Consider the following 20,197-nt stretch of genomic DNA (forward strand, 5'->3'; position numbering starts at 1 on the left):
TTCATTCCAAATTCTTGTGACAAATGCTTGTACACAAAGGTGTGTGGAAATGCTATTATCTTTCTATGTCTATATGTTGATGACATGTTGATTATTAGCAATGAGATGAATGGAATCTTAGAAACAAAAGGTTTTCTAACTTCCACATTCAAGATGAAAGATCTTGGATTAGTTGACACTATATTAGGGATCAAAGTAAGACGAAATAGTGGGGTTTATGAACTTAATCATACACATTACATTGAAAAAATGTTGGAAAAGTTCAAACACCTTAACTTCAGGGAAGTACACACTCCGTTCGATCCTAGTGTCAAACTTCAAAAGAACAATGGTAGATCCATGGCACAATTGGAATATGCAAGTGCAATTGGATGTCTAATGTACTTAATGCAATGTACTAGACCAGACATAGCATTTGCTGTTAGTAAAATGAGTAGATTTACTAGCAATCCAAATGATGAACATTGGAAGGCAATAACAAGGATTTTTGGATATTTGTCAAAAACTAAAAACCTTGGCCTTCATTATGGTAAGTTTCCTGCCATACTAGAAGGATATACCGACGCAAGTTGGATATCAAGTGTTGGAGATTATAAATCTACAACTGGGTGGATATTCACATTAGCTGGAGGTGCGATTTCTTGGAAGAGCAAGAAACAAACATGCATTACTCTCTCAACCATGGAATCAGAGTTTGTGGCTCTTGCATCTGCTGGGCAAGAAGCAGAATGGTTGAGGGATCTCTTATTAGAGGTTCCATTAGCTAAAGAAAATGTTTCAAAGGTGTTGATACATTGTGATAGTCAAGCCACCCTGGCTAGAGCTTTCAGTGAAGTATACAATGGAAAGTCTAGACACATAGGTCTTAGACATTCTCTCGTGAGAAAAATGATAAAGGATGGGATCATTTCACTGACATATATACAAACAAGCTACAATTTGGCTGATCCTTTTACTAAACCACTGGCCAGAGATTTAGTAAAGTCTACCTCGAAAGGTATGGGATTAAAGCTCCTTGAATAAGGGTTCCGACAATGATAGCAACCCAATCTGAAGTTAATACATCTTAACCTAAGATTCAATGGGTAACAACAAGTCGTTGATTTGGAAGTTGGTGCAACATTTCGTGATAATGTTGACTATTACATAATTGAGGGTTGAGTTTTAAGGAAACTCTTAATGAAGTACTATATCGAGGATATAGAGATAAAACTTCACCTATGTGAATTTCGAGATGGTGCCGTCTCAAAGTGAGAGTTGGAGTTTCTCTCATGAAAAATTCATGAAAACAGGAAAAGCACATGGCCATAAATAGTGCTAGGCGAGATATGTAGGCGAAGAAAACCTTAAAAGTGTGTGTATAGCAATGCCGGTCTGATCACATGGGATAATGGTTCAAAGCATAGCTACCTAACGTTCCGATTAGACTTTGCGTTGTCTTTACTAAGGTTAAGTTCAAATCGAAAGATACCTAACTGTATTAACACTTTTATCTTCTATATTCTGGAATTGGAATTTTCATTATTAGAACAAGTGGGGGATTGTTGTAATTATTAATGGTATAATGATTACAAGTGTGTTCTAAAATGACAAATGGTGAAAATGAGTAAATGCTAATAAATGCATGCAATAAAGTCCCACATTGAAAGATTCACTCATTTTCAAAGTCCTTATAAAAGAATTAATGACATTAACTCAACAAAAGGACAAAAGAGGATAAAGTGCCACATTGACAAATGTGGTGGTCCCAAGCATTATTGCCACTTGTCCCAATCCTACAACCACTCGCCGGTGTCGCCACCGGCGACACCGGCTCCGGCTCCGACTCCGACTCCGGGTCCGGGTCCGGGTCCGGGGGCGTGGGCGTAGAGGCGCTAGTGGCGGCTTGTAGACGGCACTTGAGCACTTAGGCACGTCGCATCGGAGCGATCGGGCTATTCGCGGCGTTAATGAGGCGGCTCCGGCGGGCGACGGCCGGCCTTCGGCCGGGTGCTATATTTTGCTCAGTGTACGTGATTTGAATTTTGAATCGGAAAGGAGGCAACTGTTCACGAAACCATGCAGAATTGAAACCATGCAAATGGTGCATGAATCTGTCTATGTGCAACAGTCATAACTTTTGAAAATATATTGTTTCATTAAGGGTCGCAACCTTTGAAACTAACATTTTCGTGGCCTATATAAAGATGATTCCGCATTCAGAAAACACATCACAAATTCCGAAAATCCTCTGAATAATTCCAGATCGTTCTTCGCTGCATTCGAGTTTTCGCCGGTCTTGCGCAAACTCGATAAGGCTGAATTATCCTGGGTATTCCTGCATAAAAACTCTAAGACATTTCGGGAGTGCTTGAAATACTTTAAGGAAAGTGATTCCGTTCACGATTCCAGCCTCGGTTCTTTCGATTGAAACACATTTTCAAACAGGATCCGGGAGTAATTTTAGAATCTTGAGGACAAGGTTCAATGTGAACCGGGTGGCAATGATAGGAGGTGCAATTAGATATTTTAATTAATAATATAATGTTAGTTATTATTTTATTTTGAATGTTTGGTTGAATTGGGCTTTTAGTAGTGTTTGAGCCTTTAAATTTATTAACATTAGAAGAATCATATATTATAATCTCATTGAGACATTAGGTATCAAAAATCAAATGAAAATGTTATTTATTTTTTTAATTCTCTTAGATAATTGTATTGTTTTTCCTCTTTATTTTAGAAACCCTAGTTCTATAGGAAAATCTTCCTATCACACTAAAAAAAGTAATTTTAATAATTAAAATGATGCATTAAAAATACTTAAATAAAAATAAACTCAATTACAAAAGTAGAATCAAACTTGTTTCAACAAATATACCAATGATATTTAGGGTTTATCATAAATGTAATTATTACTAGAGAGAGTGTATGAAGGAGAGAATAAGAGAGTGTTCAATCTTACCAATTTGAGTATTTCAAGGATTTTCTTAAGCAAGAGACGTGGATGCCAACCTCAAAATATTCCTCATGAATATCTGGAATTTAATGTCATCTAATTTTGGGTTTGAAGTTTGTCTATTTTCTATGAACTTTTCTTTTTTAAATTGGTAAATTTTTCAACTTAACGATTTAAAAAAAACAGTTAAATTACCTACCAAATTATTAGAAAAAAATTTTAATTAGTAATACATCATTTTTTAATGTTCATTTTTGATAAAAATTTAATAAAACTGTGAGGTAAGATATGAAATACTAGTGGAAGATGGCATATAAAAATCTCTTTGAAATACTTAATCAATGGGTCTAGGTTTGACCCAATCCTCCTTCCAAAAGTAGATTGTAAAACCAGCTCCACCACACAAGAGAGAGAGAAAGAAACGGCTGTACGGGAGACTTGCTCAAGGTTCTTAGTTTGTCATTAAATGGGCCGAAATAGGTGTCATGAGAAACATAAATATAATTTTGCTATCACACATACTACAACTCTTATCAATATGATTTTCTCTCTTAGCTACCGGTAATCCTTGTAGAATTTACCAGCAGATAGGTATTGAATTTAGACTTCTATTTACACCTTTGATTGGATTGTAATTTCAATGATAAATATTTGATGATGTCTTGACGCTCTTTTCGCCGGGTTTGTATAGGTACGAGCTTGGTCGCCAGCAGCAAACAACAAGTTGACGGGCAAAAATAACAGCTTCAAAGAAGGATGCTTAGTTTATTTGTTCTGACGGGTATGTATAAGTTATCAGAATTTCTAATTTTTGTACATTCATTCAAACAACATTAACAATTTGTTTTTTTAATTAAATGATCTAATGATAATTTATTATGCATTCAAAACATACTCATATTCTTAGATTTTAACCACCATAAACAAATATAGAAAGACTTTCATGATCTAGTGATAACATATTACAAGTTACGTTTCAAAGAAGAATGATTTAGTTAGGATCAATAATTTATTAAGTAATCGACATTTACGTAATTCGTTGCGGTCGATTTACTATCTTTTCTTTTATTACATCAATGCGTTTAGAGTGTTAACCTGTAATTTCTAGATGTATGCAATATTCATAAGACATAAAGATACATATATTTTATAGATTGTAATTCAAAATCATTGAACAAATTAATTTTTATATAGAACAATGATAAGAGTGCTACTTTTTGTTTAAAATTTACCTCTACTTTTTCTTATGACAATGTTATACCAGTCATTTAAGATAAACTATTTTAAGTGGTAAACATTGACATAAACTCCATAAAAAAAAGTAGATGTAGATTTTAACAATCTGTGGCACCCTCATCACTGCTCCATACAACAATTGATGTATTCAATGCTTGTAAATTATTGTCAATCAAGTACATGCATATATGTGTTTTAAAAAGATTGCAGATATATAGAAAAGTCTAGTTAACCTTCTGGAAGTATATATGTAATCAGAGAGAAGTTAGTAAGTTTATTGTTATGACTTCTAACATTCATTTACTTAATTAACAAAATTATTCTAATTGAATTATTCTTTCTTTGAAGCCACGTCTTGCTGATAAACGACTTGATCGGACTTTTGTGTAAGATATTTTTACAATAATTGATAAATTAATCTATTTTTGTATAACTTATACATTGTCCTCAAAAGCTATTATGAAGAAGAGCTCGTGGAAATAAGCTTAAGAAATTGAAGGACTTCCTTAAGTTATTTCCATAATCTTTTTCAAATAGTATCATAAAAAAATATATCTACATTTTAATGCAAATAAGTTTATTAAAATAGGATCCTCTTTCAAAACATCAACTTTATAAGATCAAAATGTTTTTAGAGATTAATTTAGTCTATAAGCTTTGGTTCTGGAAACTAATGCCTCGGCCTTAGGTTAGAAGTTACCAATTAATAAATAGAAAATGTTTCAAACTAACTGAGCAAATGTGGTCAATGTATCTGATTTCATTAGGTTTCTATCAAATACATAATCAATCATAACCAGTTGTTTAGAGCTTATAGTCTTTTTTAATAAGCAATTAATTGATAAAGCTCGTACTAGGGGTGAAACCCTTAAAAAAAAACAAGGCACTAAAGATTAATGGTGTCGGATAAAGGAATTTTAAACCATTCATAATAGGTTGGTCTAAACTTAGTATATCCACAATACAACCATCTCCAAGAAAGAAAGATAATATTAGAACAAATAACATCAAAACAAAACACCCCCCCCCCCCTTGAAGAATATGGCATTCCTCATAATCCAAAGGCTCCATATGGTAGCTAGTTGTTGCTAATACGTAAGTATATTCTAAAACTTGTCATGACTTGTAAAAGCGTTAACCATTCTTGTTGTGTTGCTAATGCAATCAACGATATCTAATGTTTATGCAACATGACATAGTTAAATACTAAAAAAGTTAAATTTAGAGAGGATAGAAATATGTCACAAAAGTATTAACATTCCATCACAAATTATTTTTGTAATGGATTTCACGACAATCTAAAATCTTAGCGAATTTCAATGTCCCCAAATTTTACGAGGGAATTAGTAATCTGTCACAAATTGTGACATAAGTAAACCTTCACAAAATGTATATACTTGTCAATAGAATTTGACAAAAGCTACTATAATATTATTAGATCCTAAAAAAAAGTTTTAGAGAGAGAAGCTCCAACTTCTCTCTATCTTTTAATGTTTTTTTAGGGTTATTTTTTCGATCATGCATCGTTCAAACGACCAAGGAGGTGGCTGGAGAAAGGTCTCAAATAAGAAGGTGGGTTTCAGAGACAAGGGTGCTTGGGATGTGGCGGTAGAAGATGGGAAGAGGGTACCACGTGAAGGGGTTTCCTCTTTTTTTATCACTGAGTTTGCTGAAGGATGGAGAGCAAGAGATTTGCTTATAGAAATGAAGGAGTTCGGAGACATAGTTGAGGTTGTCATCCCTCCCAAGAGGGACAAGAGAGGGCGGAGATACTGTTTTGCACTTTATGCTAACGTGGACGACAAGAAGTCTTTGGCTACCAAGCTTGACAACGTCTTTCTGGATGGAAGGAAGATTTTTGCCAATCTACCGAGGTTTCAAAGATCAGTTAAGCATTACGGCAAGGATCCAAGACCGGGAGCTAACCATGGAGGTGCAGCGACTGCTTCTAATAGAACAGTGCGCCAAGGTATTCTAAAATGAGCTTGGGTTGATAATATATCTTTTTGGATGTTTTAGCGAACAGAAAGTTCAAAGACGAGTTGAAAGGTGAAGCTCCCCAAGTCAGATCTTTGAAGATGTTTTTGGAACAGGAGGACCAAATCAGATATGGTAGAGCGTTCACGGGAGTTTTAAAGGATTCAAGGGATGCGCCTGAGATAAAGCGTATTTTCTTGGAGGAAGGCATTTTCTCTATCAGAGTCACGCTGCTAGGACCAAACCTTTGCTTACTAGAAGACCTTGTTTTTGGAGAGGTGGATGTGTTCTTAGCAGAAAGAAGAAGCTGGTGGGAGCGTTGGTTTAGCAGCTTAAAACCTTGGGACCCTAAGGATGTGGATGAGGATAGGTGGGCTTGGCTAAACATCTGAGGTATATCGTGTCATGCATGGGGTTTCAAGCTCTTCAATCTTGTGGCGGACTCTTTCGGCTCGTTTGTGAAGAGTGACATTCAGACAATTAACAAGGTTAGAATGAATGAAGCAAGGGTTCTCATCAAAATAAAGAAGCTTCTTCTCATCAACAAAGAAGTTCATGTGTTGATAGATGGAACTTCTTTCAGGATCTTTGTGAGGGAGTTCCATTCTTCCTTTTTGGATTCAGACGTGGTGACTGTTAGCAGAGACGAGAACGGAGAATCAGAGTTTCTTTCTTCTCCGGTGGAGGGTACTCTTTTCGGCGAAGAAGAAGAAGAGTCGGGTGCTGTCCCTGTTATCCAGCTGGCTAAGGAGACTTTGATAGCGATGGTTGAGGGGAAAGGAGAGAGTTGAGGTGTAGAGGATTTGGTGTGTAAGGTCTGGAAACATTGATCGCGACTTTACGTGTCTATAAATCTGATGACTGCAAGTGCACAGTCGTGTCGTGTAGTTTTAAAAGATATCGAATCCACAGGGACTATGAATCGATCTACCGTTATCTAAGGTTACTATGTAAAGCTAAGGCTACTAATATTTTGATTGTTCTTAAGGGAGAGTGATTGTGAATAATAAGAAATATAATAGAAGACAGATATCAGTATGTATTTCGTTTAACTTAAGGTGATCCGAAGGTCCATTGGCTTTTGCATAATTTAATTAAAAATCTTTACTAATTCAATTGGTTAAAAATCCTCGTCTCAAACTTTCGCTCTGTTGATTTAGATTACTATCCTAATCCTAATGTACGCTTTCGCCATCCCATTAGATTTTAGAAAAGCTTTTTGGAAACAACGTAATTAATAAAATGCCTGTTTTATGAAGTTGTTATCTATTTAAATCTCCTAATCTCAAACTTTCGCTCTGTTGACTCGGAACATGCTAATATCCCTAACGTACGCTTTCGCCATCCCGCTCGGGTGTATAAACAATTTTTGAAAATAAATAAGTCCCAATTAGTTTTAACACGCTTTCGCCATCCTTAAAACTAATGTCCTATGTCTACTATCCAGTTAAAGATCTCAAACTTTCGCTCTTGATTTTAACCTTTGACCGTCTTAAAACCTCAAACTTTCGCTCTATTGTTCTTAAGACTTACTAATTAAATTAGACATACAAACCAAAAACAGGTGATAGTTAACAAAACATAATTAAGCGAATTTATTTCGGATCCCACAGTTAACTTACTTTACATACCGATACCTTAGTAATTTAGCCAGACATATTAATACAGTTAAGCATGCATGAATTAATTTGGCTTATAATAAAAGGCATGTTAATTGGCATATAATATATCATGCAAATAAATATATAAATAAAGGCGGTAAATATTAAACCTGAATTAAATAAATTGCAATTGAATCTTCGCTCTGGCCTTTTCAGCTTTGAACCGTTCGACTTGTCGAACTCTATCTTCCTGTTGGGCCATATCCCTCAGATAATAAGTATCCAGTTTCTTTCTAATTGAATAGTCTAGACGTCCTGCAGCCATTTCGACTAATTCATGTTCTGGAACAACTGTGAAGCACCTTGATTTTAATAAACGGAACTTATTCAAATAATCATCTAAGGGTTCTGTGAATTTCCTCTTAATGCTAGCCAACTCTTTCAAACTTATCTTGGTTTGGCCCATATAGAACTGTTCATGGAAAAATCTCTCCAAGTGTGCCCATGCATCTATGGAATTTGGGGGTAAGGTAGTAAACCATGTGAAAGCATTTTTTGTTAGCGAACTGGGGAAATATTTAATTCTCAAGTTTTCGTTGCCTGCTAAATCACCAGCCTCTGTTAAGTATCGGGCTATGTGTTCTACAGTCGACTCACTAGTATCTCCTAAAAACTTCGTAAATTTTGGCACTTTGGTACCCCTATGTAATTCCGTTTGCATAATGTGCTCCGCTACAGGGGAAGTGTAATTTGGACGTCGAAGTCCAATATTAAGGCCATTATTGGCCATAATTCTTTCTATCATGGTGGTTATGTTATTTTCAGTTTCCATATTATCTCTCCTAACCCTGTGTAATACTTCGTCTGGATGTTCGTCCCTATCTACTACCACTAGCCTAGGCTGTTCCCTGGGAACTTGTTATTGGCCAGTATTGGTAGTGGAATGTTGAGCTTTTTATGGCTGCCAGTAATAGCAGCAGTGCAGCGCGGCAGTGGATGGATCTTCAGGAGTTACTCACTCATGTTACTCCAAGGATGGGTGTTAAGGACTCCTTCAAATGGCGCATTGACAAGGACGACGTTTTCACAGTAATGTCTTGTTTTTCTTGGTTTTTCGCAAAGTTGTCAGGGCCTACTCTTAATGATCAAGTGATAAAAGCTGCAACTTTTTTGTGGAATCTTAATGCCCCTTCAAACTTCTTGTTCTTTGGTTGGAGAATTATTCATGATAGAATTGCTACCAAGGATAATTTGCTCAAAAGGGTTATCTTAGATGTCAACGACTCTTTTTGTGTATTTTGTTCGATAACGGAGGAAACATTACTCCATTTGTTAGGAGGCTTCTGAGTGGTGGTAGAAATATGGACGAAGGTGTATGCATGGATAGGAACCATTCCTGACTTCTCAATGGAGGACTTCATGCTCTTCCCTTTCTTCTTTGATAAAGTGAAGATCTTAGCCAAAAGGAGGATAGTGGGTGTTATTTGGCTTGCGACGTGTTCGAGTATTTGGATGAGTCGCAATAATATCATTTTCAAAAGCGGGAGTTTTAGCTTCCTCGACTGTATGACGGCGATAGTTTTCCGATCGTGGACTTGGTTACATTCGTGTCTTAAGCTTGTATCAAATTGTAATTTTCACTTTTGGCATGTTATTCCGCATTGTTGCTTTGAGTAGCGGTTACTTTTAGCCTTGTATTTGGGAGGAGCAACCCTTTTGCTCTATATCAATATCATTGCCTATTAAAAAAAACTATAATATTTTGAAAATTCCTTCACTAATTAGTGAAAATTCAATTCCCTCACTAGTGACATATTTCAAATCCCTCACTGATTAATATCCTATTTCAAATTTTCTCACAATACAATATATTATATTTAAGAAAAGGAAATTAGAATTTGTAATGTTAATTTATAAAATATTTAATGTGAAACATTTTTTTGAATGCAATTTACAGTAATGAAATATATTTATCATCATTAATATTAATATTGCTCCTAGAGCTATGCACATATCATCTTGTCATACGTCTTCAATGGCCTATCATCTCTCTATTATAATAATACTAATAAAATTATATTAATAGCCTATTGTCAATTTATTAGAATAACATTAAAAAAATAAATTAATAAAGAATTATTAAAAAAATTATATTAATAAAGAGGTATGGAATTTACAGTAATGAAGTATATTTGGCATTTGTTTTTTCTTATACAAAAGGTTAAAGAGAGTAAGGTAGATGCTGTTTGATTCGCTACTACTTGAACTTTATGGATGGTAAGGAATGGGGTTTGGTTTCGGGAGGAGGTATGGAACTTCCAAGACACGGTGTGAAACATAAAGCTCTTTGTTTGGAAGTGGTCTTTTTGCGAACAAATTACTCATTACAATTATTCCTTTTACGAGTTTAGCAAGGATCCGTTATTATCTCACCCTTAATTTTATTTTGATTGTAATTTTTCTTTTTTGTCGGGTCTTTCCGTCTCTTCGTGTAATCAGGTTGGAGAACCTTTAGTTCTCCCTTATTAATATCTTGCTTACACAATAACAATAAAGAAGTATAATACAAATTAAATCAATGATTTAGAGCCCAAATCTTTTCATTTCTATAACCTACATCTTAGTGCTATGACTCACAAAAATTAAGCTAATTTGTTTTTTGAAAATTATATTGTAACAAGAAAGCATATTTCACCAAACCTATTAAATCTTAGCATGGAGGAACATATATAGTTGGTTGGGAAATAAGGATAAATTAACTCTGTTAGAGCTTAAAAACTTCTTTCATAATTGGTCCAAATTTGATAACAAGTCAATTAGATTTGGCTTGCCACTGTGTGGAGTATGTGGCTGATCCAGAACGAGGTTTCTTTCAACAATACCAAGTTCAACTTTACTGATTATAAGACTACTATTGTTTTGAGATCTTGGAAGTAGATGTCCTATCATTGTAATCTTTCAGTTGTATGTAATTTTTCCTTTCGGAATTCTAATCCTCTTCTTTGCTTTAGGGTAAGGGTTTGTAGCTTTTTGGATGAAATATCCTTTTGCTCGCAATTAATAGATTTGCCTACAAAAACAAAAACAAAAACTATTAAATCTCCAAAATGCCTTGCCACTACTATTAAAGTACTCAGGCTCAATTCTTCCTACATCATACTATTGGTTCTCTACAATTCAAAGAAAAATAAGTTAACCATTGAAATAATATAACATTGGACTCTTTACAAAACAAAAAGTAGCCACATACTTTCTATATTTCTTTAATTAAACACATTTGTTTGTTTTACACAATTAAATCCAGACATAAATTTCATGAGAAATTAGCATATCTAAAAAAAATTAGATAGTTAATTTCCTTAAATTAACTTTCTTTCACTTCACACCATGAAGACACATTTCATTTAGCAAGTATAACAATGGATCTCTTCTATACCAACGGAATTAAGCAGCACCTTTATTTCTAATTCTTTCTAATCCAAAGTATCATCTGCAATACAAATCCCGCCTTTAAACAGAAGAAGTGTATGATGATATTAACAATTCGACACATGCTATTGTATATGATTAGTTTAGGAGTGAATGTGAATCTCTTACTGACATTCCACAAACTTCTATTGATATGGACTATCTTTTTCCCTGTGAGTATTGCAGGTAATCTATGCGGTAGCCAATTTTTATATACCATATATCGAGTTATTTATTCATGTGAAATCAATAAGGGTGTATTTAAAATATGTTGTAAGCTTGCATTGTCATTTTCGTTAAAGGCAGACTCAATCGTTTGCCCTATGTTTGTATTGGCAACATGGTCATGGCCACAATGAAGAATGGAAAGCCAAGTTTCTTTAAGAAGGTGTTCCCACCTGTTATTGTGTGTTAGTACAACCGATACCGCGGTGTATTCATGTACTTTGAAGATAATGCTAGCGTGATTATCAATCGTAAAGGTGAAATTAAAGATTCTGTTATTACTGGTTTAATTGGAAAAGACAATGTTGTAGCATAGGATTACAAGTGGTACTATTTTGATAGGAAGCTAATCCTACCAAGACTATCAATTTAGGGTTCAACAATAAAAAGGGTAAGACATTAAAAATAAGCTAAGAAACTAGAGATAAAAAATAACTTTTCATTTCATTTGATTCCTTCTAAATGTCTCTATGAGACTACATTATATAATATTCGTAATGGATAATAATAATATAAAAGCCCAAACACTACTAAAAGCCCAATTCAACCAAACATTCAAAATAAAATAACAATTAAAATTATATTACTAATTAAAATATCTAATTGCACCTCCTATCATTGTCGTCGGGTTCACTTGAACCTTGTCCTCAAGGTTCTAAAAATGGTGGCAGTAGTTCATCCCTCCCTATAGCCATCAAAATTCTTGGTTGAGGCAACATTCCACCAAGCAATGATGAACACAATGTTATAATAGCCCCAACATTTATAATGTATGCTGCCCATTCCGTTCCAAGTAACAATGAATACCATAATTGCTGCAAGTGGATCTACAACAATATCAATCCAAGGAATATGTTGATAGGATAAAAATGTCGGCAAGTTGTCAACACCGCCAATAAGTGCAGCCAAATTTGGAGATTCCAGAATTAAGGACCAGCTAATCAGCCAAGTCACTCCTTCACCAAGACATGTAAGCATAGTGATAAGCACTTCCAGCTGAAGAAAAACGACTAGCCAATTCAGCATAACAAAGAGCTGAAAGAGCAGCTGCTAATCCAGCAACCATAAATGAAAGTGGTAAAACAGGTCCAGCATGTTCCCTTGCCACAGTTCCAACTAGAACATACACACCAGCACCAATTGTTGCACCTACCCTAATTGCCATGAGATGAGGAATAGTTAACTCCTTAACAAGTTGTACTCCATGAGAATTGTTGTAGTAACATTCATACCGCTTCTTCGGTTCCGCCAATTCCGAATTAGGAAAGCCACACATCAACTTACTAAGTTCAATTTTGAAAGCATTTGATTGAAATAACATATCTAGTGTTGAATTTAATCTTCCCAAAACCTTTTGAGGATGACCATAAAAGACTATATCACCAATTAGGAACACACTCTGCACACTATCAGTTAAGCCATAAATCAAACCATGATGAAGCTCATGAAGTGAAAAAGCTCCCAAAAAGGATATATCAAAACCATTAGGAAAATTATGTCCGATGCTAACTAGATTGGATGCCAACTCCCTAAGAAGTGATGCCACAACACATAATTCATAAATTCTTTTTCTTATCACAATATCAGAGGCTACATGAAGAACTTTAGTAGAACTTGGAATTGTATAGGATAGTAATAGGAATAAAAACGTTACCACTTCACTTTGATTGAGCTTAGGAACAATGTTGTATGTTGAGTTTGACCTTTGATATTTGAAAATCCATTGTTGAATCAAGCCAAAATAATTCTCACAATGACTTTGATCATTTTCAGTTCTCAATGATTTGTTAGTAATCTTGTTAATGTTCATAGACGAACAAATAGAATTGTTATGACCCTCATATTTCAACTCTAGATCCTTTCTACCATCAAGGAACACATTTTTAGCCTCCATTCTGGAAACCTTGATCCCCTGCTTCCAATCTAACTTCAACTCTACTGGTAAAGATGCCAAAACTTGAATAGTAACAAGATTATCAGGGTGTTGAAGTTTCGAGCAATAAGATGGCATTGCAATTTCCGATCCTCTGAAATCATAATCCAAACTCTGATTGCGGCTTGCAGTTAGGGTCGAAGACAACCCGTTGTTGAATAAATAATTCACTAGCTCAAAGAATTGCGCAAACATGAGTTTTTCGGTTGAAGCAATGGCTAAACATGTGTTATCCATGAAAACTTCAATTCGTGTACCTTGGAAATTTCCTCCATGAAGTGTATTATTCTTTGAAACATCCATAAGTGGATTGTCATTCACAGACTTTGTCTCTCTCTCTCAATTATCTTTATTGCGTGTCGAATCACTTCAATCTGCGGTTCAAGCCACTATGGCGACGTTCGAGCCACTATAGTGTAGAGGAGTCTCTCGGAAAGTTGCGGTGAAGAACCTACGGGAGGAAGTGTTCGAGCAAGGTAACATGAGAAGTTGCCTTCAAGATTTTCCTTAGTGACGATGAACACTGATGAATCATAAATTGTTGGATGCATAAGGGAAGACTTCAAGACCACGATTCCGTCGGGAGGTTCTGGTGGGGGTATCTCTTCATCGATTAGAACAATAGGGTTGTTTGAATCTTGTAGTTTTGCTTCAGAGAAAATGGGTTTTAGAGAATAATCCGTGACACAGGGCATTAAGAGTGTTAACAAGAGATGTTGAAGGGAATTTAGGATGGCTTATGTAAAGATTCATTTGTGAGATTGCTAACGTTGGAAGCATCATCAACAAGCTTCCTCAAAACCTGAGCAGAAATTTCTTCTGCTGCAAAAGATTTACCAATAGCGGGACAATCGAGTTTAAAGTTACCGTTATCATTTCTGATAATGCTATAAGAGACCTGCTTTGACTCTTAGTCAACCTCAGACATCTTCCTTCCAATAAACCTCTTGACGGAGAAAAACATGTTCTCAGGATTCACAACTGCCTGCCTCTTCGTAAGTTGACTGACCAGCCTATCACTATTATTGGTATACGCCACTACAGACGACGTAGTTCTCTGACCCTCCACGTTGGTGGTAATAGTCGGTATTCCACCTTCCATGGTGGCGACGGCAGTATTGGTGGTTCCCAAATTGATACCGATGGCAGAATTGGTGGATCTAGTGGTTTTTTTAGAGGTTTTCTTGTTTTTAATCTTTTCTTAAAACAGGGAGGACCCATGTGCAAATATTTCTCAAAACCTCTTCTATTGCTAGAATGAGTTTGAAATTTAGGACCAAGTATGGAGGAGTTGTTTGTTGGATTTTGGAATTGATAGGAATTTTTGTAGTTGGGTGAATAATGAGATGTAGGATAGGATGAATATGGGTTAAGTGGAGGAGGTGTATAACCATGATTAAAATACAAATATGGGGATGGTGCTGGAACACATGGATATGTGTAATAGGGTGAGAAAAGTTCCTATGGAAAGGATGGAAATGAAGGTGTGGTAGGAGTTGTGAAAGAGGGGTTTGTGGGATAGGTAGGAGGAATGCTCCATTGATGAGATGAAGGTGTAAGATAAGGGTAATCCATAGGAGGATTTGAGTACATGATGAAAGCACCAATTGATATGAAGCTAATCCTACCAAGACTATCAATTTAGGCTTCAACAATAAAAAGGGTAAGACAATAAAACTAAGCTAAGAAACTAGAGATAAAAAATAACTTTTCATTTCATTTGATTCCTTCTAAATGTCTCTACGAGACTACATTATATAATATTCTTAATGGATAATAATAATATAAAATCCCAAACACTACTAAAAGCCCGATTCAACCAAACATTCAAAATAAAATAACAACTAACATTATACTACTAATTAAAATATCTAATTGAACCTCCTATCATATTTCCCCCAATGTAACAAGCAACAACATAAGTTAATCTCTAATAAATAACATACTATGATGTATCCCCAAATCATAATAGAGTCCTTAGAATTTAGAACAATATTAAGTAAATGCATACAATCAACCATTAAAAACTTTATCAGTTTTTATAAACCATAGCACTTCAACAATGTAAAGCTTCCGTAAATCAAGAACAAATAACAAGTATGCAATAATACATTCCTAGATCCTAATAGGAATTAAAATCAAGAAATTCATGCCTCTTGTTTTTTTTCCTGAAGGCAAGATGTTTTAATCACAGAGCAGAAGCTCCCAAACAACAATTACAGAGAAAGAAAAATCAGCCCCTTCACCTAATTTAAAAGAGATCAATTGGTTTAACCCAAAGTAACTTTGTGTCTCCTTAATAGCCATTATATCGTGCCACCACAGTGATTATTTCGGCTTCGTCCTTCTAACATCTTCAAACCACCATCCTCTATCTAACTTCGCATATATTCCTTCCAGGATATCAACTCAAATGGCCCCTTCACCTGCTAAAATTCTCCACACCCACTTACTAACTAGCGCCGTGTTGAACCAATCAATATCCTTCACTCCCAGCCCTGTTGTTTTGATATACATACTTGACTCTAGCTAATCCACGCAATGGCACACTTATCATTTGTTCCTTGCCACAGGAAATTCCTCTGGATACTTGTTATTTTTTGAATTACTTTCAAATGAGCTTTGTAAAATGATAAGTAGAAAACTAGTATGTTTGACAATATCAAATTAATCAGCGTCACCCTTCCTCCCATGGACAAAAATCTAGCTTTTTAAGAAGACAATCTTGCTCTACAAATTGATATCATTGGAATTCTAGAAATCCACTCTTGTATGATTTCCTCCAACCTTTATACCAAGAAACTTGAATGGGATGGCATCCACCTTGCAAGCCATGAATTACGACGCTGCATGTAGAAAAAGATCATCCACCCCAATGCCATATAATTTGCTCTTGTGCATATTTATCTCCAATCCAGGTGTCATCTCAAATCCCCTAAATATAGCCTTCATTTGCAAACTATAGCAAATCATAGCCTGCCCCTGACCTCAACTTGAATTGCCTAAAGACTCCTTTTTCCACAGCCATTTGCACCAATCCTTCAAACCCATCCGCCACAATAGTGAACATATTAATTGCCCAAGCCGTATGTGTCATATTGTCAATATTTAAAATTTTAAAAGAATATGTGATTTTTTATTTTAGTATTGAGTTACAAAATCTCATTTTCTCAAAAGAATAAATAAAGGGCATTAATGGCGCTTTTTAAAAGTGCTATTAAAGATAGTGTCTACAATAGCACTTTCAAAAAAAAGTGCTATTGAATACTAGAACTATAAAAGCCATTCTTCAAAAAGTACTATTAAATCCTTTCATAAACAAGGTGTCTGGTAGCTTGAAACAGAGCAAAGATAGCGTTTATTATGAAGCGCTATTAAAAACACTCACTTTAGGAAAATGAGAATTATATATAAGTTTACTATTTTCAAGTTATTAATTTTTTGACTAATTTATAACTAATATTTGAGAAAAAAAGTTAATCATAAAAACTAAATAAATAAATAAAATGTCAAATTGGTACGTTGATTATATTATTAACGTAAGGTAAATGACTACCATTTGCTTTTAATGATAGGGTGGTTTTTTAAATTTTGTTGAGATACATGATAAAGTGAATTAAATTTAAGTAGAAAATAATAAGTATTTAATAATAGCGGTAAATTTATAATCATTAAAAAGTATTGTTGTTAAGATGAATTAGATATGTCATGTACCAATCTATTTAATGATAGCGGTAAATCAGTCGGGTAAATGTACCCAATTTTTTTGGTTGGGTATGAAGTTATCGCTTTATAATAAATTGGAAAAAAATATGAACGCTTCTTTGTGTCGATCTCGCCAACTTGTCTACAAAGCTGAAAGTCAAAACGTCATTTCCCTACTAGGGGATTGCATGCAGACCTATAAAAATAAACGGGGCGAGTGAGAAGAGAGGTCGAGTCATGTGTGAGACGTTACTTGGAAGTTAAAACTTATAAAGCTTGTGAATTCTGAGTGAGTTAAGATTCAGGGAGCTTGTGCTTCATGGATAAGGTGTGAATCTGAGAGAGACATGGAAGAAGTGACGCTTATCTACAGTTATTTTTAGGATCTCTGTATAAGTCGATTTCTTTTTTAATTTTAGTGATCGAGAATTTTACATTTCTTAAAGAAACTCAAAGTATCCTAGTTATAGAGAGAAAAGAGTGTTACATTAACAATGTATGTGTGGGTTTTATAAATTTCAAACATTTTACTTTAGCTTTTCTTCTTTATCTTTGTTAACTTTTTCCTTTGATCTTTATTGTTCACAAAATTTAAGTTTTATTAATTTATAACAAACAAAATACATAAAAAATGTGGCTCTATGCCATACGATTACTAGTCGATCATGTAAGTAACCTTTAAGCAAGAACCCTGTTCAAGTTAAAATTTAGAGAGCTTGAGCTTCATGTATAAGGTGTGACTCCGATAGATATAGTGAAGAAGTCTTGGTGAAGTAAAAATCAAAAAATCGGTTTTTGATGAGGTCAATAAACAAAATTGTAACAATTAATCGACCTAAATAACTTAACTATCTTCTGGTAGACTCCCAATTGCGCGTGTATACCTTTATCCAGACACAATTTATTGGCCTATTGAAATTTTACCTTCCAAAATTTAATTTGGGGAGAGCGTTCATCTTCTTATCCTTGTTAAGAAGAACTTCAGTTGGTGTTGTTGGCATTTCAAAATCAAATTATTTTAATAGAGATACCTCTAATTACTGAGAAGGAGCTGATTCTGCATCTTCCTTCCAAAATTATTCTAATAAAATAACTCTATTTTTCCTTGTTATCGTTTTTGTAAAAGATAGTTTTATCAAGCAGATTCTGCATCTTTCTTACATCACATACCCCAATAAAACAAACAAAACCAAATCTCATCTCCCTTTTCGTATACCTCTTTTGCTAGGAATGAACACATCCACTACTTTCCCAAATCTCAAATATGTTAAAGAACACACATAGTACAACCACTAAAGGTGACTCCAAAAAATTCGTGAAGAAAAATGATACTTAATCAAGATGAGCAACACTAAACCCTTTTCTCCAAAGACTTGTCTAGAGGAAGCCATAAGGGTGAACCAAGTGCAAATGGTTAGTGTTTGAATGATATGTATGTAAGAGATTGGATGATATGAATGTAAGTGTTTGATACATACAAGAAGAAAATGATATATATATTTCAAATTTGATACTCAACGTATAAAAATAATAGAGTAATGCATACAAAATAACATATTATATGAGCAAGTAATGTATAATAATGTGTTATAAAAGTTCCAAGTAATGAAGAAAAGTAAGTGCATATAATTATTTTAAAGGAAAAAAACCCAATTTTAAAAAAAAAAAAAGGAAAGAAACCCAAATATCTGGCCCATGACCTTCTTTCTGATGGTATTACAACTGATATGTAACTAACAAGTAAAAAATGATGGAGCATATTTATTTTGTAAAACGAAATGTTTTATGAATAAAAACAAATAAATAATTTATTTTCACATAATTACAACTCACAATGGCACAAAATTCTCGAGCAAGTTATATCTTATTTTAAGGTTGTTTCAACAATAATTAAAGAATAAAGAGGTTTATTACGAAAATAATATTGACCATAGTCTTTTATCCTACGGAAAGGTTGGTTTTGCCCTTCCTAGAATAAAATATAATGATTCTCGACAGTTTTGGTTGCCTTATGAATCTCTTTGAAATTTATAATGGTTGGTGGTGAAGACTTTATTCACTATCCCAAAAAATATCTACCAGTTAAATTGTATTCAGTCAGTAAACAACATCAGTTATGGTTGTAAGCCAAAATTGTATTGATGCCATTCAAGTGGATAGTAATACATTTATTTTCCTATACAAAATAAATGGCAAAAAATTAAGTTTCTTAATTTAAAAAAAAAAAACAAAAAACAAAGTAAATAGTATTGAAACGTTTTACAATCAAATAAAAGAAGAAGAAAAATATACCTTATTCACATAGGTTAAAAGAAAATTAATGGATCAATGAAAGTTATATATTTATTTATGAACAATTTGAACAATTTAAAATGAAATATTTCAGCTCAACTCACAACTTCAAAAGAAAAAATATAAATTAGTACGACTTTAGTGGTTAAATTCTTGGGCTTTGTTTGAGAGTTTGGACGGGAAGGGAGGGGAGGACTTTGTAAAATAGGAAGAAACAGGTGAAAAGAATAAAATGATTTTGGGTAGGAGTGTTTGATTTTATTGATAACACCAAAAACCCCATAAAATGAGAGAACTCAAAAGTTGTATTGAATGAGAGTTTTGAAGGGCACAGGAGGGTGTACATAAATTTTACAAATATTTTGTAGGTTATAGTATTCTGAAAACTAAAAATTTAGTAATGATAATGACTCTTTTATCATTCTAAACAAAATCATTTTTTCAATAAATGTCAAATATTTTCCTATATTTTTTAAAATTTCATTTTCGATATTCTTCTGCTCCTCTTCCCTCCAAACTCGCAAACAAAGTCTTAAAGAGTAAAATGTGATATAACAAAGCTAAAGTTTGGTAAATTTTGGACCATGATTGGTTTTGTTGCATGCTTCATCAATCATTTTAAAAGTTGTATAAAACTCCACCCACTCTATTTCAAAAGTCGTAGACGCCAGAAAAAAACCTAACTTGATGAAGTTTCTTCACTCCGAGGTTATCATTTGCCTGTGATTTAAGTTTTAGTTATCTCGATTCTTTAAATGATAAGATGGATCCAATCATGGTGGTTTATCTTGTCATCGTCATTGTTAGTGGTTTACTTCTTTTCCT

The 20,197-nt window shown here is 34.1% G+C and overlaps 1 protein-coding gene across 1 annotated transcript; it reads left to right on the forward strand.

Annotated features, from left to right (window-relative positions):
• Positions 1–8,706: 8,706 nt before the first annotated feature.
• Positions 8,707–9,096, forward strand: LOC131613827 (uncharacterized). The gene has a single exon (XM_058885466.1). It carries the CDS (start codon positions 8,707–8,709, stop codon positions 9,094–9,096), a length of 390 nt encoding a protein of 129 aa, XP_058741449.1.
• The last annotated feature ends 11,101 nt before the right edge of the window (positions 9,097–20,197 follow it).

This window comes from Vicia villosa, linkage group LG6, assembly GCF_029867415.1.
Source record: "Vicia villosa cultivar HV-30 ecotype Madison, WI linkage group LG6, Vvil1.0, whole genome shotgun sequence".
Taxonomy (NCBI): domain Eukaryota; kingdom Viridiplantae; phylum Streptophyta; class Magnoliopsida; order Fabales; family Fabaceae; genus Vicia; species Vicia villosa.

Excerpts from the sequence above, each read along its gene's own strand:
- LOC131613827 (XM_058885466.1), top strand. The coding sequence starts at position 8,707 with ATGGCTGCCAGTAATAGCAGCAGTGCAGCGCGGCAGTGGATGGATCTT.